General features: G+C 50.3%; 1 protein-coding gene across 1 annotated transcript in view; it reads left to right on the top strand.

Annotated features, from left to right (window-relative positions):
• dnah2 (dynein, axonemal, heavy chain 2) overlaps nt 1-24,739 on the top strand; it is a 232,309-nt gene that overhangs the window by 144,155 nt on the left and 63,415 nt on the right. Inside the window, 9 exon segments of the mRNA XM_064939126.1 lie at nt 6,534-6,651; nt 12,821-12,957; nt 13,109-13,246; nt 13,521-13,679; nt 17,524-17,676; nt 17,989-18,080; nt 18,308-18,506; nt 20,633-20,857; nt 21,243-21,347. Coding sequence (XP_064795198.1) covers nt 6,534-6,651; nt 12,821-12,957; nt 13,109-13,246; nt 13,521-13,679; nt 17,524-17,676; nt 17,989-18,080; nt 18,308-18,506; nt 20,633-20,857; nt 21,243-21,347 — 1,326 coding nt within the window.

Raw genomic sequence — 24,739 nt, 5'->3', positions numbered from 1 at the left:
CGTTGCAAGCCTAGTGCCGAATCATAAACTGGATACAAGACAGGATATCAGTGTTACATGCATTCATGGGGATACCCGTCTGTACCCCACGGCCTTAGTGAGCATACAAACAGAGGACGGTCTGCTGGATTATGAGGTCGGTGTGGTCCCAAAGATGCCATATGATGTAATATTGGGTAGAGACTTTCCTAACTTTGCGAAGTTAGGCCACAAGAATGGCATATTTGAGAAGCCAACAACCCTGACCAAGCAGGAAGAAGCATGGGGCCTTCAACCAAAGCCAGGAAAAGAGGTCTCCCAGGGGACAACATCACAAGTGCTAGTAGGGGAGGAGGAGGATGAAGTGGCAAACCTCGCTGATAACGAACAGCCCGGTACTAGTGGGGCTGGGGTCGGTCTGAATCCAGAGGACGAAGATCTAGAACCTGCAGACCTGGCAGGTTCCTTGACTAATTTTGGGACGGCCCAAAACCAGGATCCAACCCTGCAGCAAGCCAGAGCAGATGTGCAGGTCGTAGATGGTACTCCCATAAATGTTGGTATGATGCCTAATAGTTTTCCCCACTTCATCATGAAAAAGGGTTTGGTGTACAGAGTCTCGAAAATAGGGGTTGATGTGGTGGAACAGTTGTTGGTTCCCACTCGGTACCGGAGGACAGTACTGGATCTAGCTCATGGGCACATTCTGGGTGGACACCTTGGTATCGATAAAACCCGAGACCGGATTGTAAGGAGGTTTTACTGGCCAGGAATTCAAGCTGAAGTGGCTCGGCATTGTGGAGAGTGCCCGGAGTGCCAGTTAACAGCTCCCCGACCAGCTGTTAGAAGCCCGTTAGTGCCACTCCCCATAATCGAAACACCATTTGAGAGGATAGCGATGGATTTAGTGGGCCCACTACCCAAATCCGCCAGAGGGCACCAATACATTCTGGTCATTCTAGATTATGCCACTCGCTACCCAGAAGCCATTCCCCTTCGGACGATGGCTTCCAAGAATATTGCAAAGGAATTAGTGCTCTTGTTCACCAGGGTAGGGGTTCCAAAGGAGATCCTTACCGACCAGGGGACCCCTTTATGTCCCGAATTATGGCGGACCTTTGTAAACTGTGGCAGGTGAAACAGTTGAGGACATCGGTTTACCATCCTCAGACGGACGGGCTGGTCGAGAGATTCAACCGGACCCTGAAGTCAATGCTCAGGAAGGTAATCGATAAGGATGGGAAGAACTGGGATTGCATGTTGCCGTATCTGATGTTTGCCATTAGAGAGGTTCCTCAAGCCTTGCTGGGGTTTTCTCCCTTTGAGCTGGTATATGGGAGGCATCCCCGGGGAATCTTAGACATCACCTGGGAAACCTGGGAGCACCAATCCACCCCGTATATTAGTGTCATAGAGCACGTCACGGCAATGCAAGACAGGATAGCCACAGTCATGCCCATCGTCAGAGAGCACATGAGACAAGCACAGGAGCACCAGCGGCACACTTATAACCGGCAGGCTACCCTGAAGGAATTTCAACCGGGAGATAAGGTGTTAGTGCTGATCGCCACGGTAGAGTGTAAACTACTGGCCACATGGAAAGGACCATATGAAGTACTGGAGAGAATAGGAGAAGTCAATTATCGGATCCGACAGCCAGGTCGATGGCCCCAGGAACAGATTTATCACATAAATCTGTTAAAATCATGGAGAGAGAGAGAAACACTAATGGTCACATACCCCACACACACTCAGGAGACAGCCGAAGTAAATATCTCACCCACTCTGTCCCCAGCACAAGTACAGGAAGTGAAGACCCTGATCCAGAAGAACAGAGATGTGTTTTCAGAGGTACCTGGCCGAACTGAGGTTACGGCTCATGATATCGTTTCCCTACCAGGGAGAAAAGTGAGTATGAGGCCATATCGGGTACCCGAGGCTCGACGGGCCGCGATTAGAGCAGAGGCGGAGAAAATGTTGACAGCTGGAGTGATCGAAGAGTCACATAGTGAGTGGTCTAGCCCAATTGTGATGGTCTCCAAGCCCGATGGGTCTTTGCGGTTCTGTAACGACTTTCGGAAGGTAAATGAAATCTCCAAGTTTGATGCCTACCCCATGCCCCGAGTAGATGAACTACTGGAGAAAATTGGTAATGCTCGGTACATTACGACTCTTGATCTGACAAAAGGGTACTGGCAAATTCCTCTGACCCCCAGGGCCAAAGAAAAGACAGCCTTTGCAACACCTGACGGTTTGTTTCAATACACTGTCATGCCATTCGGCTTACACGGGGCCCCAGCCACCTTTCAACGGCTCATGGACAAAGTCCTAAAACCGCACAAAGCATATGCCGCAGCTTATTTAGATGACGTGGGGATCTACAGCCCAGATTGGGAATCCCACTTACCCCGGGTACAGGCAGTGTTAGACGCCCTTAGAAAGGCAGGGCTCACGGCAAACCCTGCCAAGTGTTATGTGGGGTTAGAGGAAACAAGAGTATCTGGGATACACTGTGGGAAGAGGGTTAATCAAACCCCAACATAAGAAGGTGAAGGCAATTAGAGAATGGCCGAAACCAGTAAATAAGAAGCAGGTTCGAGCCTTCCTAGGGCTGACGGGTTACTACCGGAAGTTCATCCCAAGTTATGCCACAGTGGCCGCCCCACTTACCGACATGACTAGAGCCAGAGGGCCAAACATGGTCAAATGGGATGAAAGGGCCACCAAAGCATTTAGGACATTACAGGAGGCTCTCTGCTGTAATCCAGTGCTGGTGGTACCAGACTTTGAGAGAGAGTTTATGGTTCAGACGGATGCCTCAGAGGTCGGCTTGGGAGCAGTGCTATCCCAAGAGGTAGAAGGGGTGGAACACCCCATCCTGTTTTTAAGCAGGAAGCTGGAACCACGGGAAACCAACTACTCAGTCGTTGAGAAAGAGGCGCTGGCAGTAAAGTGGGCTCTAGAAAGCCTGAAATACTACCTGCTGGGGCGCCACTTCACCCTCATCAGTGACCATGCCCCACTCACCTGGATGCATAGGGCTAAAGAGAAGAACGCTCGGGTGATGCGGTGGTTTTTGAGTCTCCAACCGTTTCATTTTGACTTGAAACACAGAGCAGGGAAGGAAATGGGAAACGTGGATGGGTTATCCCGCATGCACGCATATTTTGCTGCGGTAGCCCGACCTAGGGGGTCGGATCTAGGGGGAGAGATGTGTGGCAAAGAAGGGGGTCGAGTGGTAAATGGCAGATATGTGAGAGCAGAACTAATAAACGGGCTCTGCCCGATCACTAAAATGGCCACCCCTGTCAGAACTACAGATCACAAAATGGCCGACCACCAAAACTACAAGTCCCAGAAGCAAGGGGAACCCTCAGAAGGTGGAGCCAACCCACAGATAAAGGGTCAAGAAAAACCAGGAAGAGAAGAAGAGAGTGCTGGAAGGATCTATGAACAATAGAGAAAGAGACAATAGAGATTGGCTGGATTTACCGTGTATGAGTTGGACTGTTTTGGACTTACCTGTTGGCGTTTGGACCTGGACCTACCGAGAACCCGATTCGTGTACCGAACCCTGCTATCCTTGACCTCGCCTACGGCCTGGGTGGACCAGGACGGAGAAACAAACACACAGGTACTGTCCTGTTCGAAAGAACTCTCATTCTTGGGTGATTTGGTGACAGTTTACCACTTAGTTTGTGACAAACACTCCTAACCTTGAAGAGGTTTGCCACAGTGCCTCAAAGGCATCAGTTTCATTTGCATATATTAATAAATTAACAAAAGGGGTGGATCAGCTGCTCTGTCTACCCTACCATCACTCACCTGCTCTGTCTACCCTACCTCCACTCACCTGCTCTGTCTACCCTACCATCACTCACCTGCTCTGTCTACCCTACCTCCACTCACCTGCTCTGTCTACCCTACCTCCACTCACCTGCTCTGTCTACCCTCACCTGCTCTGTCTACCCTACCATCCACTCACCTGCTCTGTCTACCCTACCCTACCTCCACCACCTGCTCTGTCTACTCACCACCTGCTCTGTCTACCCTACCCCACTACCTCCACTCACCTGCTCTGTCTACCCTACCTCCACTCACCTGCTCTGTCTACCCTACCTCCACTCACCTGCTCTGTCTACCCTACCTCCACTCACCTGTTCTGTCTACCCTACCTCCACTCACCTGCTCTGTCTACCCTACCTCCACTCACCTGCTCTCTCTACCCTACCTCCACTCACCTGCTCTGTCTACCCTACCTCCACTCACCTTCTCTGTCTACCCTACCTCCACTCACCTGTTATGTCTACCCTACCTCCACTCATCTGCTCTGTCTACCCTACCATCACTCACCTGCTCTGTCTACCCTACCATCACTCACCTGCTCTGTCTACCCTACCTCCGCTCACCTGCTCTGTCTACCCTACCTCCGCTCACCTGCTCTGTCTACCCTACCATCACTCACCTGCTCTGTCTACCCTACCTCCACTCACCTCTCTGTCTACCTGCTCACTCCTGCTCTGTCTACCCTACCTCCACTCACCTGCTCTGTCTACCCTACCTCCACTCACCTGCTCTGTCTACCCTACCTCCACTCACCTGCTCTGTCTACCCTACCTCCACTCACCTGCTCTGTCTACCCTACCTCTACTCACCTGTTCTGTCTACCCTACCTCCACTCACCTTCTCTGTCTACCTGCTCTGTCTACCCTACCTCCACTCACCTGCTCTGTCTACCCTACCTCCACTCACCTTCTCTGTCTACCTGCTCTGTCTGTCTACCCTACTCACCTCCACTCACCTGCTCTGTCTACCCTACCTCCACTCACCTTCTCTGTCTACCCTACCTCCACTCACCTGCTCTGTCTACCCTACCTCCACTCACCTACTCTGTCTACCCTACCATCACTCACCTGCTCTGTCTACCCTACCTCCACTCACCTGCTCAGTCTACCCTACCTCCACTCTCCTGCTCTGTCTACCCTACCTCCACTCACCTGTTCTGTCTACCCTGTCTGTCTACCCTACCTCCACTCACCTGCTCTGTCTACCCTCCACCTCTCTGTCCACTCCTACCTGCTCTGTCTACCCTACCTCCACTCACCTGCTCTGTCTACCCTACCTCCACTCACCTGCTCTGTCTACCCTACCTCCACTCACCTGCTCTGTCTACCCCTCCACCACCTCTCTGTCTACTCCTCCACTCACCTGCTCTGTCCTGCTCTGTCTACCCTACCATCACTCACCTGCTCTGTCTACCCTACCTCCACTCACCTGCTCTGTCTACCCTACCTCCACTCACCTGCTCTGTCTACCCTACCTGTCTAGGCTGCCTTATTAGTTACTGTTTTTTTCACGTTCTCTTGCCCAATTCAACAGGTGTGACAATAGCAAGGTGTCAGAGCCGTGTGTATAGGTGGCGCAGGAGAATCAAACTGAGTGTAATGGAGTTATTTAATAACGATAAACGAAACAGACTCCAAACACTAAATGTAGACAATCAACAAAGTGGGTAACGAGGACCCGTCGCGCACCAAAACAAAACCACCACAACACTGAATAACAAACAATCTCTGACAAAGACCTGAGGGGGAACAGAGGGTTAAATACACACCAGGTAATAAATGGGATTGAAATCAGGTGTGTAGAGAGACAAGACAAAACCAATGGAAAATGAAAAAGGGATCAATGATGGCTAGAAGACCGGTGACGTCGACCCCCGAGCACTGCCCGAACATGGAGAGGTTTCGACTTCGGCAGAAGTCGTGACACAAGGTCCCCTGGAATGTAAACTCAACAGGCTTGGCTCTAGATGACACCTATCGAAACACACTTCACATTGTTTAGGATATCAGACATAATATCACTATGATCCAAGGGTTCATTTCAACTGTATTCAATTATTATTATTTTTTTCAATTCCCCATAAACACCCATCAAAATAAAGTTCTCTTTCTCTGTTTCTTGTGATGTAAGGGTCGAGACGGTGCGTTACATCCCAGACAAGGCTTCAGCGTTCTTATAGACTCAACAGAAAGACCATTCCGTTGAGCCCATTCCGGCCGTTACCGGGGTGTGTTTGACAGGTCATTACAAACGTCTCCGTGGTCGTAAAGTTAACGGGGCGAAAACAACAGGCGCAAGCGAGAGTATGAAAGAATCGCAGGAGTAAAATGAAAGCAGTCAATCCGGCGAGATTTAAGTGACAAGTGGATTTTGCGCCCCCTCAAACACAGGAAGTAGATGGTTGAAAACAACAAATCCTCAGGTTTGCGGGGCGGGGCACGCACGTTGCTATTCTATGCAGCCAACATGTCTCCTCTCTCTCTCTCTCTCTGTCTGCACGTGTCTTTCTCTTGTCATTCCGTAACCCCAACCCCCTCCTTCCTTGTCCACTTTTAGGGCAAATCTAAAATGACAAGCGTTTCCCCTTACGTTAGTGCATTATATGGAGAATAGAGTGTCGCTTGAGACTTATTCATGCTCTCGCTGATTGACCTCTTCACCTTGACCTTTGCCTGTTGACCTGTGACCTGTGTGTGCCCGCCATGCAGGAGTGCCCTCTGAACCCCAAGGCGGTGAGCCTCGGGGAGCTGTATGGTGAATACGACCTGTCCACCAACGAATGGACCGACGGGGTGCTCTCCTCCCTCATGAGAGGGGCCTGCGCAGGTACTGGACATTCATTATACAGATAGCAGACCTGGGTTCAAAAATCATTTCAAATACTTTAGCTGTGGTTGATTGGTCTTGCCGGGCGCAATGGAACCAATAATCAAGTCCCAGGAGTGCGAGCCTCGCCCATCTGGCACCCGTGGCAGGATAAAGCAAAGTATTTGAAAGGATTCGAATAGTGTTTGAACCCCGATATGGGATTTCTATTAGAGTAAACCAGAGACTGTCCTCAATGTCACTGATTGTCCACCAGACTTCCACTCCACATGTTGTTGTTCCAGGTCTGAATCAGGTCCTGATTAGAGGGGAAGGATGAAAGCCAACAGTGGTTGGAATTGAGCAGCCCTGGCGCTGTAGGCTTAGGTTGGGGAGAGCAGTAATACCATCGAAATATAGAGCGACACCAACGTATGTGGGAGATTGAGAGCCCAGGGCACTTTTAACATCTAGAGCAGGGAGGGCAGCTGGCGACCCGCAGGTCGAATGACCCCCCTTTTGTACCAATTTCGCCCTTCCAAAAAAACTGTGTTACTGAGAGTTACAATGACAGAATACACAAGGTGCAATTTCAAAATGTGGTTGTGCGTCAGCAGTCACTCAATTAGCCCATGTCAGTAAAACATTTGTAGACCGGTAAGTTAGTCTAGCGTCCAGCTATCTGAACTTGTAGTAAGCATGGTCGATTTACCGACCAGTTGTAGTATAAAACATTTCAAACTGCCTCCACTCTATGGCAAAATGTGTAGAATTGCAGGACATTAGCTGTAAAACTGCTCATTTTCCTCTCCGTGCCACAGCAAAATGAGTAGAAAGTCATGAAATGAGATCTAAAATGGCTAAGTCTTCTCTCTGGCCTGTGGCAGGAAGTGTAGAATTACAGCAAACTTACTGTAAAACTGCAACATTTTCTCTGCATCCATGGCAAAATTGCAGGAAATGAGCTTTAAAACGCTTAGTTTTCCTCAGAGGGTGAGGGGTGGAGGGTATAGATATGAGTATGCAGACCCACGAGCCACTGTGGCCCTTCGTGATGAGTTCAGTTTTTTTGTAGCCCCCCCACCCCCATCAAAGTCTCCCATCCCTGATCGAGAGAGAGAGAGATATAGAGATGTCATGTGGCCTGAAATTGAAAGTGAGGTATGTGTGCTGTTTCACTCTCTAGTCCTTGGTTCCTCTGGCAATCTAAGTCTTGAGAGAGAGAGAGACCATGGCATAGAAAACAACCTGCAAGAAAGAGGTAGAGAGAGAGAAACGCTTTACTCATACAGCTGCATCCTGCCCATCAGAATCACCCCGGCAGCCCCCGCCACTCTGGACTTCTCTCTCTCTCTGCTCTCTTTATCCCTCCATGTCGCCAGCCATTACAGAGAGCTGTTACCTTCTCCTCCTTCCATTCTCAGCGTTACCTGTTACCTTCTCTCTCTCTCTCTCTCTCTCTACCTCTCCAGCTCTGCAGTCCCTCTGCTCCACAGTGCTGCTCACTGGAGATACAGGAGGGAGTAGGCACTCAAGGCCAAACTCCAGGCCTCGTTCAACACACACACACACCGCTGGCACACGCCTCTGTCCCAGTAGAACACACACTCACAAGCATGTTCAAACAAGTGCCGGACACACAAACACACGTTTGCACACACACTCACACCAGGAATCCACTAAGAGGGAAAGTGTTTGTTCATTTGCCCTATTTTTGTATTTCTTCATTAATCACACAAACGAGTCCACCATTCTTTCATCAGTTCACCATGGCACACCCACCATTTTGTCACCAAGCGTTTCAATAGGATTAAATGTCACACTGTGTTCTTTCTGTGTTCGCCAAACCCAGTTCTCTTCCCCTGTGGGTCCAGCCCACACTCACTCTGTCCTACTATGTGTACTGGAAGGGGTTTATCTGGTCCCTGTCCCTGCTGATTCTCTCTACTCTCTCCCTCTCTCTCTACTCTCTCCCCCTCTCTATCTCTCCCTCTCTCTCTCTACTCTCTCCCCCTCTCTCTACTCTCACCCTCTCTCTATCTCTCTCTCTCCTCTCTCCCCCTCTCTCTACTCTCTCCCTCTCTCTATCTCTCTCTCTCTATCTCTCTCTCTACTCTCTCCCCCTACTCTCTCCCCCTCTCTCTAAACTCTCCCTCTCTCTCTACTCTCTCTCTCTACTCTCTCTCCCTCTACTCTCTCCCTCTCTCTCTTTCTACTCTCTCTCTCTCTCTCTCTCTCTCTCACTCTTACTCTCTCTCTAAACTCTCTCTCTCTACTCTCTCTCGCTACTCTCTCTCCCTCCCTTCACACTCTCTCTCTCCCTCTCTCCATTTACTCTCTCTTCCTGCTATGTCTCTCCTCTCTCTCTCCCTTATCTCTCTCTCCCTTCGCTCTCTCTCTCCCTTCTCTCTCTCTCTCTCACTCCCTTCTCTCCCCCTTTCTCTCTCCCTTCTCTCCCCCTCTCTCTCTCTCTCTCTCTACTCTCTCTCTCTCTCCCCCTTCTCTCTCTCCCTTCTCTCTCTCCCTTCTCTCTCCCCTTCTCTCTCCCTTCTCTCCCCTTCTCTCTCTCCCTTCTCTCTCTCTACTCTCTCTCTCTCTCCCCCTTCTCTCACTCTCTCTCCCTTCTCTCCCCCTCTCTCTCTCTCCCTTCTCTCTCCCCCTCTCTCTCTACTCTCTCCCTCTCTCTCTCTCTCCCCCTCTCTATCTCTCTCTCTACTCTCTCCCCTTCTCTACTCTCTCCCTCTCTCTCTCTCTACTCTTTCTCTCTCTACTTTCTACTCTCTCTCTCTACTCTCTCTCGCTACTCTCTCTCCCTCCCTTCACGCTCTCTCTCCCTCTCTCTCTCTCTCTCTATCTCTCTCTCTCTCTCTCTCTCTCTCTCTCCTCTCTCTTCTCTCTCCCTCTCTCTCTTTCTCCTTCTCTCCCCCTCTCTCTCTCTCCCCTCTCTCTCTCTCTCTCTCCCCTTCTCTCTCCCCCCTTTCTCTCTCCATTCTCTCTCCCCCTCTCTCTCCCTTCTCTCCCTTCTCTCTCTCTCTCTCTCTCTACTCTCTCTCTCTCTCCCCCCTCTCTCACTCTCTCTCCCTCTCTCCCCTCTCTCTCTCTCTCCCCCCTTCTCTCTCCCTCTCTCTCTCTCCCTTCTCTCCCTCTCTCTCCCTCTCTCCCCCTCTCTCTCCCCTCTCCCTCTCCATTCTCTCTCTCCTTCTCTCTCCTCCCTTCTCGCTCTCTCTCCCTTCTCTCTCTCCCTTCACTCTCTCTCTCCCTTATCTCTCTCTCTCCCTTCTCTCTCCCCTTCTCTCTCCCCTTCTTCTCTCCCTTCTCCTCCCTCTCTCTCTCTCCCTTCTCTCCCTTATCTCTATCTCCCTTCTCTCTCTCTCTACTCTCTCTCTCTCTCCCCTTCTCTCACATTCTCTCCCTTCTCTCCCCCTCTCTCTCTCTTCTCTCCCCTTCTCTCTCTCCCTTCTCTCTCTTTCTCCCTTCTCTTCCCCTCTCTCTCCATTCTCTCCCCCTCTCTCTCCCTTCTCTCCCTTTCTCCATTCTCTCTCTCCCTTCTCTCCCTCGCTTCTCTCCCTTCACTCTCTCTCTCCCTTATCTCTCTCTCTCCCTTCTCTCTCTCCCTTCTCTTTCCCCCTTCTCTCTCTCCCTTCTCTCTCTCCCCTCTCTCCCCTCTCCCTTCTCCCCCTTCTCTCTCTCTCCCTTCTCTCTCTCTCCCTTCACTCTCTCTCTCCCTTATCTCTCTCTCCCCTTCTCTCTCTCTCCCCTTCACTCTCCTCTCTCCCTTATCTCTCTCTCCCTTCTCTCTCTCCCTTCTCTATCTCTCCCTTCTCTCCCCTTCTCTCTCTCTCTCTCCCTTCTCTCTCCCCTTCTCTCTCTCTCTCCCTTCACTCTCTCTCTCTCCCTTCTCTCTCTCTCCCCCTTCTCTTTCTCTTCTCTCCTTCCTCTCTCTCTCTGCACACTGATGCAGAGAGACGGTGTGAGTCTCCACTCTGAGCTGCTGTTAAGCTGTGTAGCTCGTCACAGGACCACACTCATATGGTACGTCAGTGCCTACACTCATATCGACTGATTCCATCTATTATTTTCTTCTGAATGGCCTCAAATGGAAGTTAACCTTGTCCCTCCACTCTCCACCTTCCGGGATGTCTCTGGTTCCCCCTTTTCCATCCATTGCCCATTTTGTGCCCCTATATATCCACCATTTATTCATTTCAGTGTCTGTTCCCCATCTCCCCCACCCATTGCCTCTTTGTCTTTCCATGCCCCAGTACCATCTTCCTGGGTGCCCTTCGTTGTGGAAGTGTTCCTTACAGCATATCCTGGGCTCCCAGCCTTTAGCCAACACCCTGGTTGCCCGCTCCTCTCCCTCCTCCCCTATGGTTGCTATGTCCTGGGCTACAGCGAGTGAAAGGACGGAGTGCTCTCTGCTGCCATGTGAGAGGCCTGCCCAGGTTGTGATGCTGTGCCGTGTGCTCAACCAATCCAACACCCGCTGTCCGCTTTGCCTCCCGCCTTCTTTTCTTTTCACCTTCTGTCCTTCCATCCCTGACATCTTCTTTTCCAGGGCGTGCCCATATCATCATCCTGGGTTATATTGCCACATCCTTGTCTTTAGATCTTAGTGTGGATTATTCTTTTGCTCTTCCATCTTTATTTTTATTTTTTTTTTACCCCTTTTTCTCCCCAATTTCATGTTATCCAATTGGAAGTTACAGTCTTGTCTCATCTCTGCAACTCCCTTACAGACTCAGGAGAGGTGAAGGTTCTGCTTCTTGACCCAATGCCCACTTAACCCGGAAGCCAGCCGCACCAATGTGTCGGAGGAAACACCGTACACCTAGTAACCTGGTCAGAGTGCACTGCACCCGGCCCGCCACAGGAGTCGCTAGTGCGGGATGGGAAAAGGACATCCCTGCAGGCCAAACCTTCCCCTAACCCAGACGACACTGGGCCAGTTGTGCGCCTCTCCGTGTGTCTCCCGGCCGCGACAGCCTGGACTCGAACCAGGATCTCTAGTTTCCCACTGCGACACTCTTTTGTTTTAATCAACCAGGATGTGCAGTTCAGTTCTCTCCCTCCCATCTGCTGTTTGTTTATGTTCTCTCTCTCCCTCCCTTCATGAAGTGGACAATCAGCCCAAAGGACATGTGGCAGTTTGCTCTGCTGTCTGTGTTTGTGTTTGTGTGTGTGTGTGTGTGTGACAGGTTTGATGATGGTGGTGTGTGGTTAAGTGGGGCTGCTGTGTGTCTCTCTCTGTCTCCCATATCAAGAGTGTTGAACCAGATGGTTGTGTTTGGTGAATGAGTCTCATATGGCAGAGTAGATGAATGGGGCTGCGTTTTCAAACTCAAAAGTAGACAGCCCTCAGCCCTGAACCCTCAGCCCTTGAATGCCGTCTTTCATCGTCACGTCCGAGTGTACCTTAAAACCTTAAATGTCTCTTGCCCAAGCGAGGGAGAGATGATCGGAGAGGCAACGTCCTCGGTGGAAATCTAGTTGAGCTTAAAAACAGCCAACCTAATGCTATGAATGTACCTAGCCAGCTAACGTAGCTATCTGGCACTCCTGTCAGGTAGCTAGCTACAGTAACCTATAGTTGGATAGCTAGTTTTCTAATTTAGTCATCTATTCCAATTTATTCATCCAATTTAGTCATCCATTTCAGAATTCCCCAAAAATATGTTTAGGAATCGAGCTCCTCACTACGAGACTGAGCCATTTTGCCAACGCTAAAGTCAATGTTGTCTATATATATTTTTTTTTATTTTTAGCAAGCAAGCTTCATAATTTTGTCTGACATACCAAAAATGCAGCCGTGTAGATTGAATTTGACACTTCGCGGCCACCAGAGATTGAGACGTGACTACAGTTTGCATTGAATGGTGGGTCATATTAACCCCATAAGTGATCAAAGTTCTTCATTCACTCCCTCGAGTTAAATCGAGAGCCGAGGGGGGCAACGTTTCTGAATTGGACCTCCGCTTAAGATGGCAATCAAACTGCATCCGGTTTCGACTGGGATTTCCCCTTGGGGAAGTGACAAGGGGCGAGGGTAAAAATAATGAGTCTATGAGATTGCCGATGACACAGTTTGTGTTGTGATTTGCGTGTGTATGTCTACGTACGTGCATGCGTGTGTGTCTGCCCCACTCTTAACCTTGTCCCCCTCCCTCCTTCCCACTGCCCCTGGGCCCAGATGAGAAGCCTGATGAGAAGTGGATCATTTTTGACGGCCCGGTGGACACTCTGTGGATCGAGAGCATGAACTCTGTCATGGACGACAACAAGGTTCTCACTCTCATCAACGGAGAGAGAATCTCCATGCCAGAACAGGTGACATGCAAGCGCCCACATGCGCACACACACACACACACACACACACGTCTGCATTCAAAATGATATACTACAAATAGTACAGTAACTGCCATCTGAAAGTTCTTATCTACAGTATATAGTATCATCTTATTTTGTATTGTGTGCGTAGGTGTCTCTGTTGTTTGAGTGTGAGGACCTGTCCCAGGCTTCCCCAGCCACGGTTTCTCGCTGTGGGATGGTCTACAACGACTGCTCAGACCTGGGCTGGAAGCCCTACGTCCAGTCCTGGATGGACAAACGACAGAAGGTAACAGGCTAGCTGCACCACAGGTTTAACCTACTGTATGAAGGTGCTCTGATTATTAACCCTCTCGCCTCTCTCTCTCTTCCTTGTCCCCGTCGGTCTCCCCCCTCACCTCTCTCCCTCTCCCTCCCTCCTTTCCTTCTGTCTCTCCACTCCTCTCCTTCCCTCTCTCCCCGTTTTGCCTCTTTTACTTGCACTCTCTCCCCCTTCTTTCTCTTCTCTTCCCCTCTCCCCCCTCCCCTCCCCTCTCTCTCTGCCTCCCTCCATCTCCCTGCAGGTTGAAGTGGACTACCTGAAGCGGTTGTTTGATAGGTACACAGAGAAGACCATAGCGTTCAGGAGGCGCAGCTGTAAGGAGCTGGTGGCCATCACCGATCTCAATGGAGTCTCCTCCCTCTGCCGCCTCTACGACTCACTGGCCACACCCGACAACGGGGTATGTACCATGGCAACCAACAGAAACAGTCTGGCAACACTAACTAATCAATTACTACTGGCAAATTTCTCTCCTTTAAGTTGACATGTGAAACTAACTGTTTATCTCAATGCCTCATTGAAGCACTGTACACTCAAAACAAATGCTGGGTTAAAAACAACCCAATTTAGGTTATTTAGTACCCAGCGCTGGGTAAGTATTGGACAGAACACACCCTCGGATATCTTGACTGGACCGAGGCAACTGGGGAGGTCTCAGCCAGCTCATCAGGCTCTCACGCCTCTGGTTCAGGTTTCTGCGACCGGGCCGCTCCGGATCCCCGGGATCGTCATTTTGGTCGACGTCCTGCAACTGGAGCCGCGTGTCGGGAGGGGGTACTGTCACGTGTACTCCCTGTCACGTGTACTCCCTGTCACGTGTACTCCCTGCTGATTGTTATGGCGCATGCCTGTCACCATCGTTACGAGCACCTGCGCTGTAGGCCGCAGGTGCTCCTTCCTGAGCTCCTTCCTTCTATCAGACTCACCTGGGCTCTGTCACCTCCTTGACTACCTGCCCTATACAGTTGAAGTCGGAAGTTTACATACACTTAGGTTGGAGTCATTAAAACTCGTTTTTCAACAACTCCACAAATTTCTTGTTAACAAACTATAGTTTTGGCAAGTCAGTTAGGACATCTTCTTTGTGCATGACACAAGTCATTTTTCCAACAATTGTTTACAGACAGATGATTTCACTTATATAATTCACTGTATCACAATTCCAGTGGGTCAGAAGTTTACATACACTAAGTTGACTGTGCCATTAAACAGCTTGGAAAATCCCAGAAAATGATGTCGTGCTTTAGAAGCTTCTGATAGGCTAATTGACATCATTTGAGTCAATTGGAGGTGTACCTGTGGATGTATATCAAGGCCTACCTTCAAACCCAGTGCCTCTTTGCTTGACATCATGGGAAAATCTCAAGAAATCAGCCAAAACCTCAGCAAAAAATTGTAGACCTGCACAAGTCTGGTTCCTCCTTGGGAGCAATTTCCAAACGCCTGAAGGTACCACGTTCATCTGTACAAACAATAGTACGCAAGTATAAACACCATGGGACCACGCAGCCGTCATACCGCTCAGGAAGGAGACGTGTTCTGTCTCCTAGAGAAGAACGTACTTTGGTGCGAAATGTGCAAATCAATCCCAGAACACCAGCAAATGACATTTTGAAGATGCTGGAGGAAACAGTTAAAAGTATCAATATCCACAGTAAAACGAGTCCTATATTGACATTACCTAAAAGGCCGCTCAGCAAGGAAGATGCCACTGCTCCAAAACCGGCATAAAAAAGCCAGACTACAGTTTGCAACTGCACATAGGGACAAAGATTGTACTTTTTGGAGAAATGTCCTCTGGTCTGATGAAACAAAAATAGAACTGTTTGGCCATAATGACCATCGTTATGTTTGGAGGAAAAAGGGGGAGGCTTGCAAACCGAAGAACACCATCCCAACCGTGAAGCACGGGGTGGCAGTATCATGTTGTGGGGGTGGCAGCATCATGTTGTGGGGGTGCTTTGCTGCAGGAGGGACTGGTGCACCTCACAAAATAGATGGCATCATGTGAAGGAAAATGATGTTAATATATTGAATCAACATCTCAAGACATCAGTCAGAAAGTTAAAGCTTGATGGCAAATGGTCTTCCAAATGGACAATGACCCCAAGCATACTTCCAAAGTTGTGGTAAAATGGCTTAAGGACAACAAAGTCAAGGTATTGGAGTGGCCATCACAAAGCCCTGACCTCAATCCTATAGAACACTTGTGGGCAGAACTGAAAAAGCATGTGCAAGCAAGGAGGCCTACAAACCTGACTCAGTTACACCAGCTCTGTCAGGAGGAATGGGACAAAATTACCAATCCTACCAAATACTAATTGAGTGTATGTAATCTTCTGACCCACTGGGATTGTGATGAAAGAAATAAAAGCTGAAATAAATGAAATCATTCTCTCAAATATTATTCTGACATTTCACATTCTTAAAATAAAGTTGTAATCATAACTGACCTAAGACAGGGAATTTTTACAAGGGTTAAATGTCAGAAATTGTGAATAACAGAGTTTAAATGTATTTGGCTATGGTGTATGTAAACTTCCAACTTCAACTGTTTATGTCACTCCCTTTGGTTCCTTCCTGAGGCATATTGTTTCTGTTTCATGCCTGTGTGCTGTTCGTGTTTCTTGTTGTGTATTATGTTACGTTTATTTATTAAAACACTCCCTGAACTTGCTTCCCGACTCTCAGCACACATCGTTACACAAACCATCTCAATTTGGTTGAGGTCGGGGATTGTGGAGGCCAGGTCATCTGATGCAGCACTCCATCACTCTCCTTTTTGGTCAAATAGTCCTTACACAGCCTGGAGGTGTGTTGGGTCATTGTCCTGTTGAAAAACAAATCATAGTCTCACTAAGCGCAGACCAGATGTGATGGCGAATCGCTGCAGAATGCTGTGGTAGCCATGCTGGTTAAGTGTGCCTTGATTTCTAAATAAATCACAGATAGTGTCACCAGCAAAGCACCATCACACCTTCTCCTCCATGTTTCACGGTGAGAACCACGCATGCAGAGATCCGTTCACTTCCTCTGCGTCTACCAAAGATACGGCGGTTGAAACCAAAAATCTCAAATGTGGACTCATCAGACCAAAGGACAGATTTTCACCGGTCTAATGTCTATTGCTCATGTTTTTTGGGACAAGCAAGTCTCTTCTTCTCATTGGTGTCCTTTAGTAGTGGTTTCTTTGCAGCTGACCATGAAGGCCTGATTCACACAGTCTCCTCTGAACAGTTGATGTTGAGATGTGTCTGATACTTGAACTGTGTGAAGCATTTATTTGTCCTGCAGTCTGTGGTGCAGTTATTCTTTTATAGTACATTTTTTATTTACCCCAATTTCATGGTATCGATTTGGTAGTTACAGTCTTGTCCCATCGCTACAACTCCCGTGGGGACTCGGGAGAGGTGAAGGTCGAGAGCCGTGCGTCCTCCGCAACACGACCCAGGCAAGAAGCCGCACTGCTTCTTGACAGAATGTCCACTTAACCCGGAAGCCAAATAGGTGCCAGTACTCAATTTGGGTGCCGGTACTATTTATATTTAGCTGCCTGAGCTCCACAGTACTTCTGAGCTAATATTCTATGAGGAGCTCAAGCAGGAGAACATTTGAGGTGCCTGTACTGAGCTCCTGCCCAGGTCAAGCACTGCCGCTGGGTCATATCTCAATAACCCAGCATCAATAACCCAGCATCAATAACCCAGCACCCAGCATCACTGACCCAGCACCCAGCATCAATCACCCAGCATCATTGACCCAGCACCCAGCATCACTGACCCAGCATCAATAACCCAGCACCCAGCATCAATAACCCAGCACCCAGCATCAATTATCTAGCACCAATAACCCAGTACCCAGCATCAATATCCCAGCATCAATAACCCAGCACCCAGCATCACTGACCAAGCACCCAGCATCAATAACCCAGCACCCAGCATCAATAACCCAGCACCCGGCATCAATAACCCAGCATCAATAACCCAGCATCAATGACCCAGCACCCAGCATCAATGACCCAGCAGTTTTGAAAGAGAACAACACAACTGAATGACCCAACACCTCAACCAAACGACCCAACATTTTGTTGAGTATGTGTATTCCTTGTATGGTTCAATAAAGACTCTCTCTCTCTGTCTATTCCCCTCTCTCTCTCTCTCTCTCTCTCTCTATTCCCCTCCCTCTCTCTCTCTCTCTGTCTATTCCCCCCCTGTCTCTCTCTCCCTCCCTGTCTCTCCACCCAGGTGAACCCCTCTGACTCTGACCACTACGGTCGTATGGTTGAGTTGTGGTTCATCTTCAGTCTCATCTGGTCCATCTGTGCCTCGGTCGACGAGGGCGGTCGTAAGATGATCGACAACTTCCTCAGGGAGATGGAGGGTACCTTCCCCAATAAGGTGGGGGCATGAAGACACACACATGCACGAGTGCACACACACACACACACACACACACACACACACACACACACACACACACACACACACACACACACAGTGCCTGTCACAATGAAAAAAATTTTAACATATGTTTCTAACATATTTCTCTCAATCATTTATGTTTTTGTAGTACAGTATTTTATGCACATTTCAAACACATGTTTGAAATCCATTTCTAGGTTTATATTGCCATACAGTATATTGACTGTATTTATGCACAGATGTTGAACTGTGTCACTGATGTCTTGTTTTTCCATTTGTCCCTTCCAGGACACCATCTATGAGTACTATGTGGACACGAAGAACAAGACCTGGGCCTCCTTTGAGGACAAGCTGCTCAAGGGCTGGCGCTACCCCGCCAAGTGAGTATGTATGTGTGTATGTGTGTGTGTGTGTGTGCGTGTGCGTGTCCATGTGTGTGTGTGTGTGTGTGCGCCCTGGTCTGGCTGTGGTATTGTGTGTTTGATTTTATTCTGTTGTTTATCTGTCCTCTCTATCTCTTCTCTCAATATCATCCATCCATCTTGTCACCTTACCCAACCTCCGTTCATCTCTTTCCATCCCATCCTTCCCTCTCTCCCTCCCCCAGTGCTCCGTTCTACAAGATCATGGTTCCCACGGTGGACACGGTGCGTTACAACTTCCTGGTGCGTGCTCTGGTGACGGGGCAGTACCCGGTGTTGATGACGGGTCCGGTGGGCACGGGGAAGACCTCGGTGGCACAGAGTGTTCTGCAGGGACTGGACTCCTCCAAGTGGGCGGTCCTCACTGTCAACATGTCCTCGCAGGTGAGACAGGACCGACAAACCTCGAAACAACCTTCCTGGAACCTTCCATCAATCCCCAAACCACCTAGCTGTGACATATCAGTAACTACACAGTAACCGCCCTGCCAACCTTCATGTAACCTTCCACCAAACCAGCACAACCTTCCACCAACCTCTCAGCTTCCTCCAACCACAGTCTTGTCACGCTTAGTTCTATATAACGGGACATGTTACACTATTTATGCCAAACAAAATGTTCAATGTCTATTATTAAGATTTCACTGTAGATCCTACATTAGACTGTTCATGTGAGGCTTAGATATTGTAAAGCCATAATCTCCAGCTAAAAATACTTTGGACCAGCCGCCACAGCTTCCCGAGGCAGAGTAGGGGGTAATAAACTATGATTAAAGTGAGTGCAGGTGTGTGTGTGTGTGTGTGTGTGTGTGTGTGTGTGTGTGTGTGTGTGTGTGTGTGTGTGTGTGTGTGTGTGTGTGTGTGTGTGTGTGTGTGTGTTGGTTTGCTACCCAGGGTTGAACAGCCTGCACTTCAGCTCAGGTTCCTACCATTTCAGAGTACACGGCTCTCACTCACTCGCAAGGCGCCGAAATTAGCTGAGTCACGTACGTCGGGCTGCACGGCCCACCGCCCACCAACCCTGATGCACACACACACACACACACACACACCCGAACACTCATTACATTACAGGAGGCTGTGTGATGGAAGTCCTCATAAAAGCAGCACCACCATTATCATTATCCATCACATCCAACCATTATCATTATCCATCACATCCAACCATTATCATTAACATCACCTGGATAACTTGGGGAGGGGGGGGGGTTGGCGGTAAAGTTGGAGAGAGAGACCATCAACTCTGTGTCCGTCGGTCCATCCATCTACTGTTCACTCTGTGAACCCCTTTCTGGCTCGGTCAGTCTTCTGCTGTTCCTGACCGGCCCCTCTCTCTATCGCTCTCTCTCACACACACCCGACCGGCCCTTCTCTCTATCGCTCTCTCTCACACACACCCGACCGGCCCTTCTCTCTATCGCTCTCTCTCACACACCCGACCGGCCCTTCTCTCTATCGCTCTCTCTCACACACCCGACCGGCCCTTCTCTCTATCGCTCTCTCTCACACACACCCGACCGGCCCTTCTCTCTATCGCTTTCTCTCACACACACCCGACCGGCCCCTCTCTCTATCGCTCTCTCTCACACACCCGACCGGCCCCTCTCTCTATCGCTTTCTCTCACACACACCCGACCGGCCCCTCTCTCTATCGCTTTCTCACACACACCCGACCGGCCCCTCTCTCTATCGCTCTCTCTCACACACACCCCCCCCGGCCCCTCTCTCTATCGCTTTCTCTCACACACACCCGACCGGCCCCTCTCTCTATCGCTCTCTCTCACACACACCCGACCGGCCCTTCTCTCTATCGCTCTCTCTCACACACACCCGACCGGCCCCTCTCTCTATCGCTCTCTCACACACACCCGACCGGCCCTTCTCTCTATCGCTTTCTCTCACACACACCCGACCGGCCCTTCTCTCTATCGCTTTCTCTCACACACACCCGACCGGCCCCTCTCTCTATTGCTTTCTCTCACACACACCCGACCGGCCCTTCTCTCTATCGCTCTCTCTCACACACACCCGACCGGCCCCTCTCTCTATCGCTTTCTCTCACACACACCCGACCGGCCCTTCTCTCTATCGCTTTCTCTCACACACACCCGACCGGCCCTTCTCTCTATCGCTTTCTCTCACACACACCCGACCGGCCCCTCTCTCTATCGCTTTCTCTCACACACACCCGACCGGCCCTTCTCTCTATCGCTTTCTCTCACACACACCCGACCGGCCCTTCTCTCTATCGCTCTCTCTCACACACACCCGTCCGGCCCCTCTCTCTATCGCTTTCTCTCACACACACCCGACCGGCCCTTCTCTCTATCGCTCTCTCTCACACACACCCAACCGGCCCCTCTCTCTATCGCTTTCTTTCTCTCTCTCTCACTCTCTCACACACACACACACACACACACACACACACACACACACACACACACACACACACCCCCCCTCTATCCCCTCATCTAACCAGTCCCCCCTCCCCTCTGTCTCCACCTGTTCAGACCACGTCCAACAACGTACAGGCCATCATTGAGAGTCGTGTGGAGAAGAGGACTAAAGGTGTATATGTGCCTGTGGGCGGTAAGCGCATGCTGGCCTTCCTGGACGACCTGAACATGCCGGCCAACGACGACTTTGGCTCCCAGCCTCCGCTGGAGCTGCTCCGCCTCTGGATCGACTACGGCTTCTGGTACGACCGGCAGAAACAGACCCTCAAGTGTGTCAAGGTGAGATGAGAGGGGTGGGGGGGGGAAGCCGTGTGTCGGGGGGGGGGACTCGTTATTACTATGAACTTAGTTCCCTCTCCTTAGGTATCTATTTTTAGCTATTTTGTTTTCGGACAGTTGTGTGTGTGTTGAATTAATCTTCCGGTTTAAGTGTGTGCTGCACATGTTCATGCATTCTATGCAGACTGCCTGTGTGAATTTGTTTGTGCTGAGTGGGCTGTTTTAACCCTGGTGTGTGTGTGTGTGTGTGTGTGTGTGTGTGTGTGTGTGTGTGTGTGTGTGTGTGTGTGTGTGTGTGTGTGTGTGTGTGTGTGTGTGTGTGTGTGTGTGTGTGTGTGTGTGTGTGTGTGTGTGTGTGTGTGTGTGTGTGTGTGTGTGTGTACAGGACATGTTCCTGCTGGCGTCTATGGGTCCACCCGGTGGGGGGAGGACTCACATCTCAGGCCGCCTGCAGAGCCGCTTCAACCTCATCAACATGACCTTCCCTACTGTCAGTCACACACACACATAACCACACACATAACACACACACACACATAACCACACACATAACCACACACACACACACACATAACCACAACCACATAACAACCACATAACCACACACACACACACACACACAACCACATAACCACACACAACAACATAACAACCACATAACCACACACACACACACACACACATAACCACACACACACACAACCACATAACCGCACACAACCACGTAACCACACACACACACACAACCACACAACCACATAACCACACACACATACAACCACATAACCGCACACACACATACAACCACATAACCGCACACACACAAACGCATAACCACACACACACACACATAACCACACACACACACAACCACATAACCACACACACACACAACCACATAACCACACACACACACAACCACATAAACAACCACACACACACAACCACATAAACACACACACACACACACACACACACACACAACCACATACCCACATAACCACACACACACAACCACATTACCACACACACAACCACAAAACCACACACACACACACATAACCACACACACACACAGCCACACACACGCACACAGCCACACACACACACAACCACATAACCACACACAACCACATAACCACACACAACCACATAACCACACACGACCACATAACCACACACACACAACCACACACACACACAACCACATAACCACACACACACACACACAACCACATAACCACACACACACACACACAACCACACACACAACCACATAACCACACACACACAACCACATAACCACACACACACACACACACACACATTTATTCAGCTTCTGCTCAATGCTGCTTTCTCCTCCTCAGCAATCTTTCCCCTCCTCTTTCTCCACCTCTTCTCTGCTAGTCACCTCCCTTCTTCTTCATCGCCTACATTCCTCACCACCTCTTTTTCTCCTCTTCCCCTCCCTGTCCTCCTCATCTCCTCTTCTCTCCCTGTCCTCCTCATCTCCTTCTCCTCTTCTCTCCCTGTCCTCCTCATCTCCTTCTCCTCTTCTCTCCCTGTCCTCCTCATCTCCTTCTCCTCTTCTCTCCCTGTCCTCATCATTTCCTTCTCCTCTTCTCTCCCTGTCCTCATCATTTCCTTCTCCTCTTCTCTCCCTGTCCTCCTCATCTCCTTCTCCTCTTCTCTCCCTGTCCTCCTCATCCCCTCTCTCTCTTCTCTCCCTGTCCTCCTCATCTCCTTCTCCTCTTCTCTCCCTGTCCTCCTCATCTCCTCTCTCTCTTCTCTCCCTGTCCTCCTCATCTCCTCTCTCTCTTCACTCCCTGTCCTCCTCATCCCCTCTCTCTCTTCTCTCCCTGTCCTCCTCATCTCCTCTCTCTCTTCTCTCCCTGTCCTCCTCATCTCCTCTCTCTCTTCACTCCCTGTCCTCCTCATCCCCTCTCTCTCTTCACACCCTGTCCTCCTCATCCCCTCTCTCTCTTCTCTCCCTGTCCTCATCATTTCCTTCTCCTCTTCTCTCCCTGTCCTCATCATCTCCTTCTCCTCTTCTCTCCCTGTCCTCCTCATCTCCTTCTCCTCTTCACTCCCTGTCCTCCTCATCCCCTCTCTCTCTTCTCTCCCTGTCCTCCTCATCTCCTCTCTCTTCTCTCCCTGTCCTCCTCATCTCCTTCTCCTCTTCTCTCCCTGTCCTCCTCATCTCCTCTCTCTCTTCTCTCCCTGTCCTCCTCATCTCCTCTCTCTCTTCTCTCCCTGTCCTCCTCATCTCCTTCTCCTCTTCTCTCCCTGTCCTCCTCATCTCCTTCTCCTCTTCTCTCCCTGTCCTCCTCATCTCCTTCTCCTCTTCTCTCCCTGTCCTCCTCATCTCCTTCTCCTCTTCTCTCCCTGTCCTCCTCATCTCCTCTCTCTCTTCACTCCCTGTCCTCCTCATCCCCTCTCTCTCTTCTCTCCCTGTCCTCATCTCCTCTCTCTCTTCTCTCCCTGTCCTCCTCATCTCCTTCTCCTCTTCTCTCCCTGTCCTCCTCATCTCCTCTCTCTCTTCTCTCCCTGTCCTCCTCATCTCCTCTCTCTCTTCACTCCCTGTCCTCCTCATCCCCTCTCTCTCTTCACACCCTGTCCTCCTCATCCCCTCTCTCTCTTCTCTCCCTGTCCTCATCATTTCCTTCTCCTCTTCTCTCCCTGTCCTCATCATCTCCTTCTCCTCTTCTCTCCCTGTCCTCCTCATCTCCTTCTCCTCTTCTCTCCCTGTCCTCCTCATCTCCTCTCTCTCTTCTCTCCCTGTCCTCCTCATCTCCTCTCTCTCTTCTCTCCCTGTCCTCCTCATCTCCTCTCTCTCTTCACTCCCTGTCCTCCTCATCCCCTCTCTCTCTTCTCTCCCTGTCCTCCTCATCTCCTCTCTCTTCTCTCCCTGTCCTCCTCATCTCCTTCTCCTCTTCTCTCCCTGTCCTCCTCATCTCCTCTCTCTCTTCTCTCCCTGTCCTCCTCATCTCCTCTCTCTCTTCTCTCCCTGTCCTCCTCATCCCCTCTCTCTCTTCTCTCCCTGTCCTCCTCATCTCCTTCTCCTCTTCTCTCCCTGTCCTCCTCATCTCCTTCTCCTCTTCTCTCCCTGTCCTCCTCATCTCCTCTCTCTCTTCTCTCCCTGTCCTCCTCATCCCCTCTCTCTCTTCTCTCCCTGTCCTCCTCATCTCCTTCTCCTCTTCTCTCCCTGTCCTCCTCATCTCCTTCTCCTCTTCTCTCCCTGTCCTCCTCATCTCCTCTCTCTCTTCTCTCCCTGTCCTCCTCATCTCCTCTCTCTCTTCACTCCCTGTCCTCCTCATCCCCTCTCTCTCTTCACTCCCTATCCTCCTCATCCCCTCTCTCTCTTCACACCCTGTCCTCCTCATCCCCTCTCTCTCTTCACTCCCTGTCCTCCTCATCTCCTCTCTCTCTTCTCTCCCTGTCCTCCTCATCTCCTCTCTCTCTTCACTCCCTGTCCTCCTCATCCCCTCTCTCTCTTCACTCCCTATCCTCCTCATCCCCTCTCTCTCTTCACACCCTGTCCTCCTCATCCCCTCTCTCTCTTCACACCCTGTCCTCCTCATCCCCTCTCTCTCTTCACTCCCTGTCCTCCTCATCCCCTCTCTCTCTTCCCTCCCTGTCCTCCTCATCCCCTCTCTCTCTTCACTCCCTGTCCTCCTCATCCCCTCTCTCTCTTCACTCCCTGTCCTCCTCATCCCCTCTCTCTCTTCTCTCCCTGTCCTCCTCATCCCCTCTCTCTCTTCACTCCCTGTCCTCCTTCATCATCCTCTCTCTCTCTCTCTCCACCCCCTCTCTCTCTCCCCCCTCTCTCTCTCCACCCTCTCTCTCTTCACACCCTGTCCTCCTCATCCCCTCTCTCTCTTC

Source organism: Oncorhynchus masou, chromosome 27 (genome assembly GCF_036934945.1).
Source record: "Oncorhynchus masou masou isolate Uvic2021 chromosome 27, UVic_Omas_1.1, whole genome shotgun sequence".
NCBI lineage: Eukaryota > Metazoa > Chordata > Actinopteri > Salmoniformes > Salmonidae > Oncorhynchus > Oncorhynchus masou.
The sequence above is the reverse complement of the archived record's forward strand: the minus strand, read 5'-3'. Positions and strand labels throughout refer to the sequence as shown.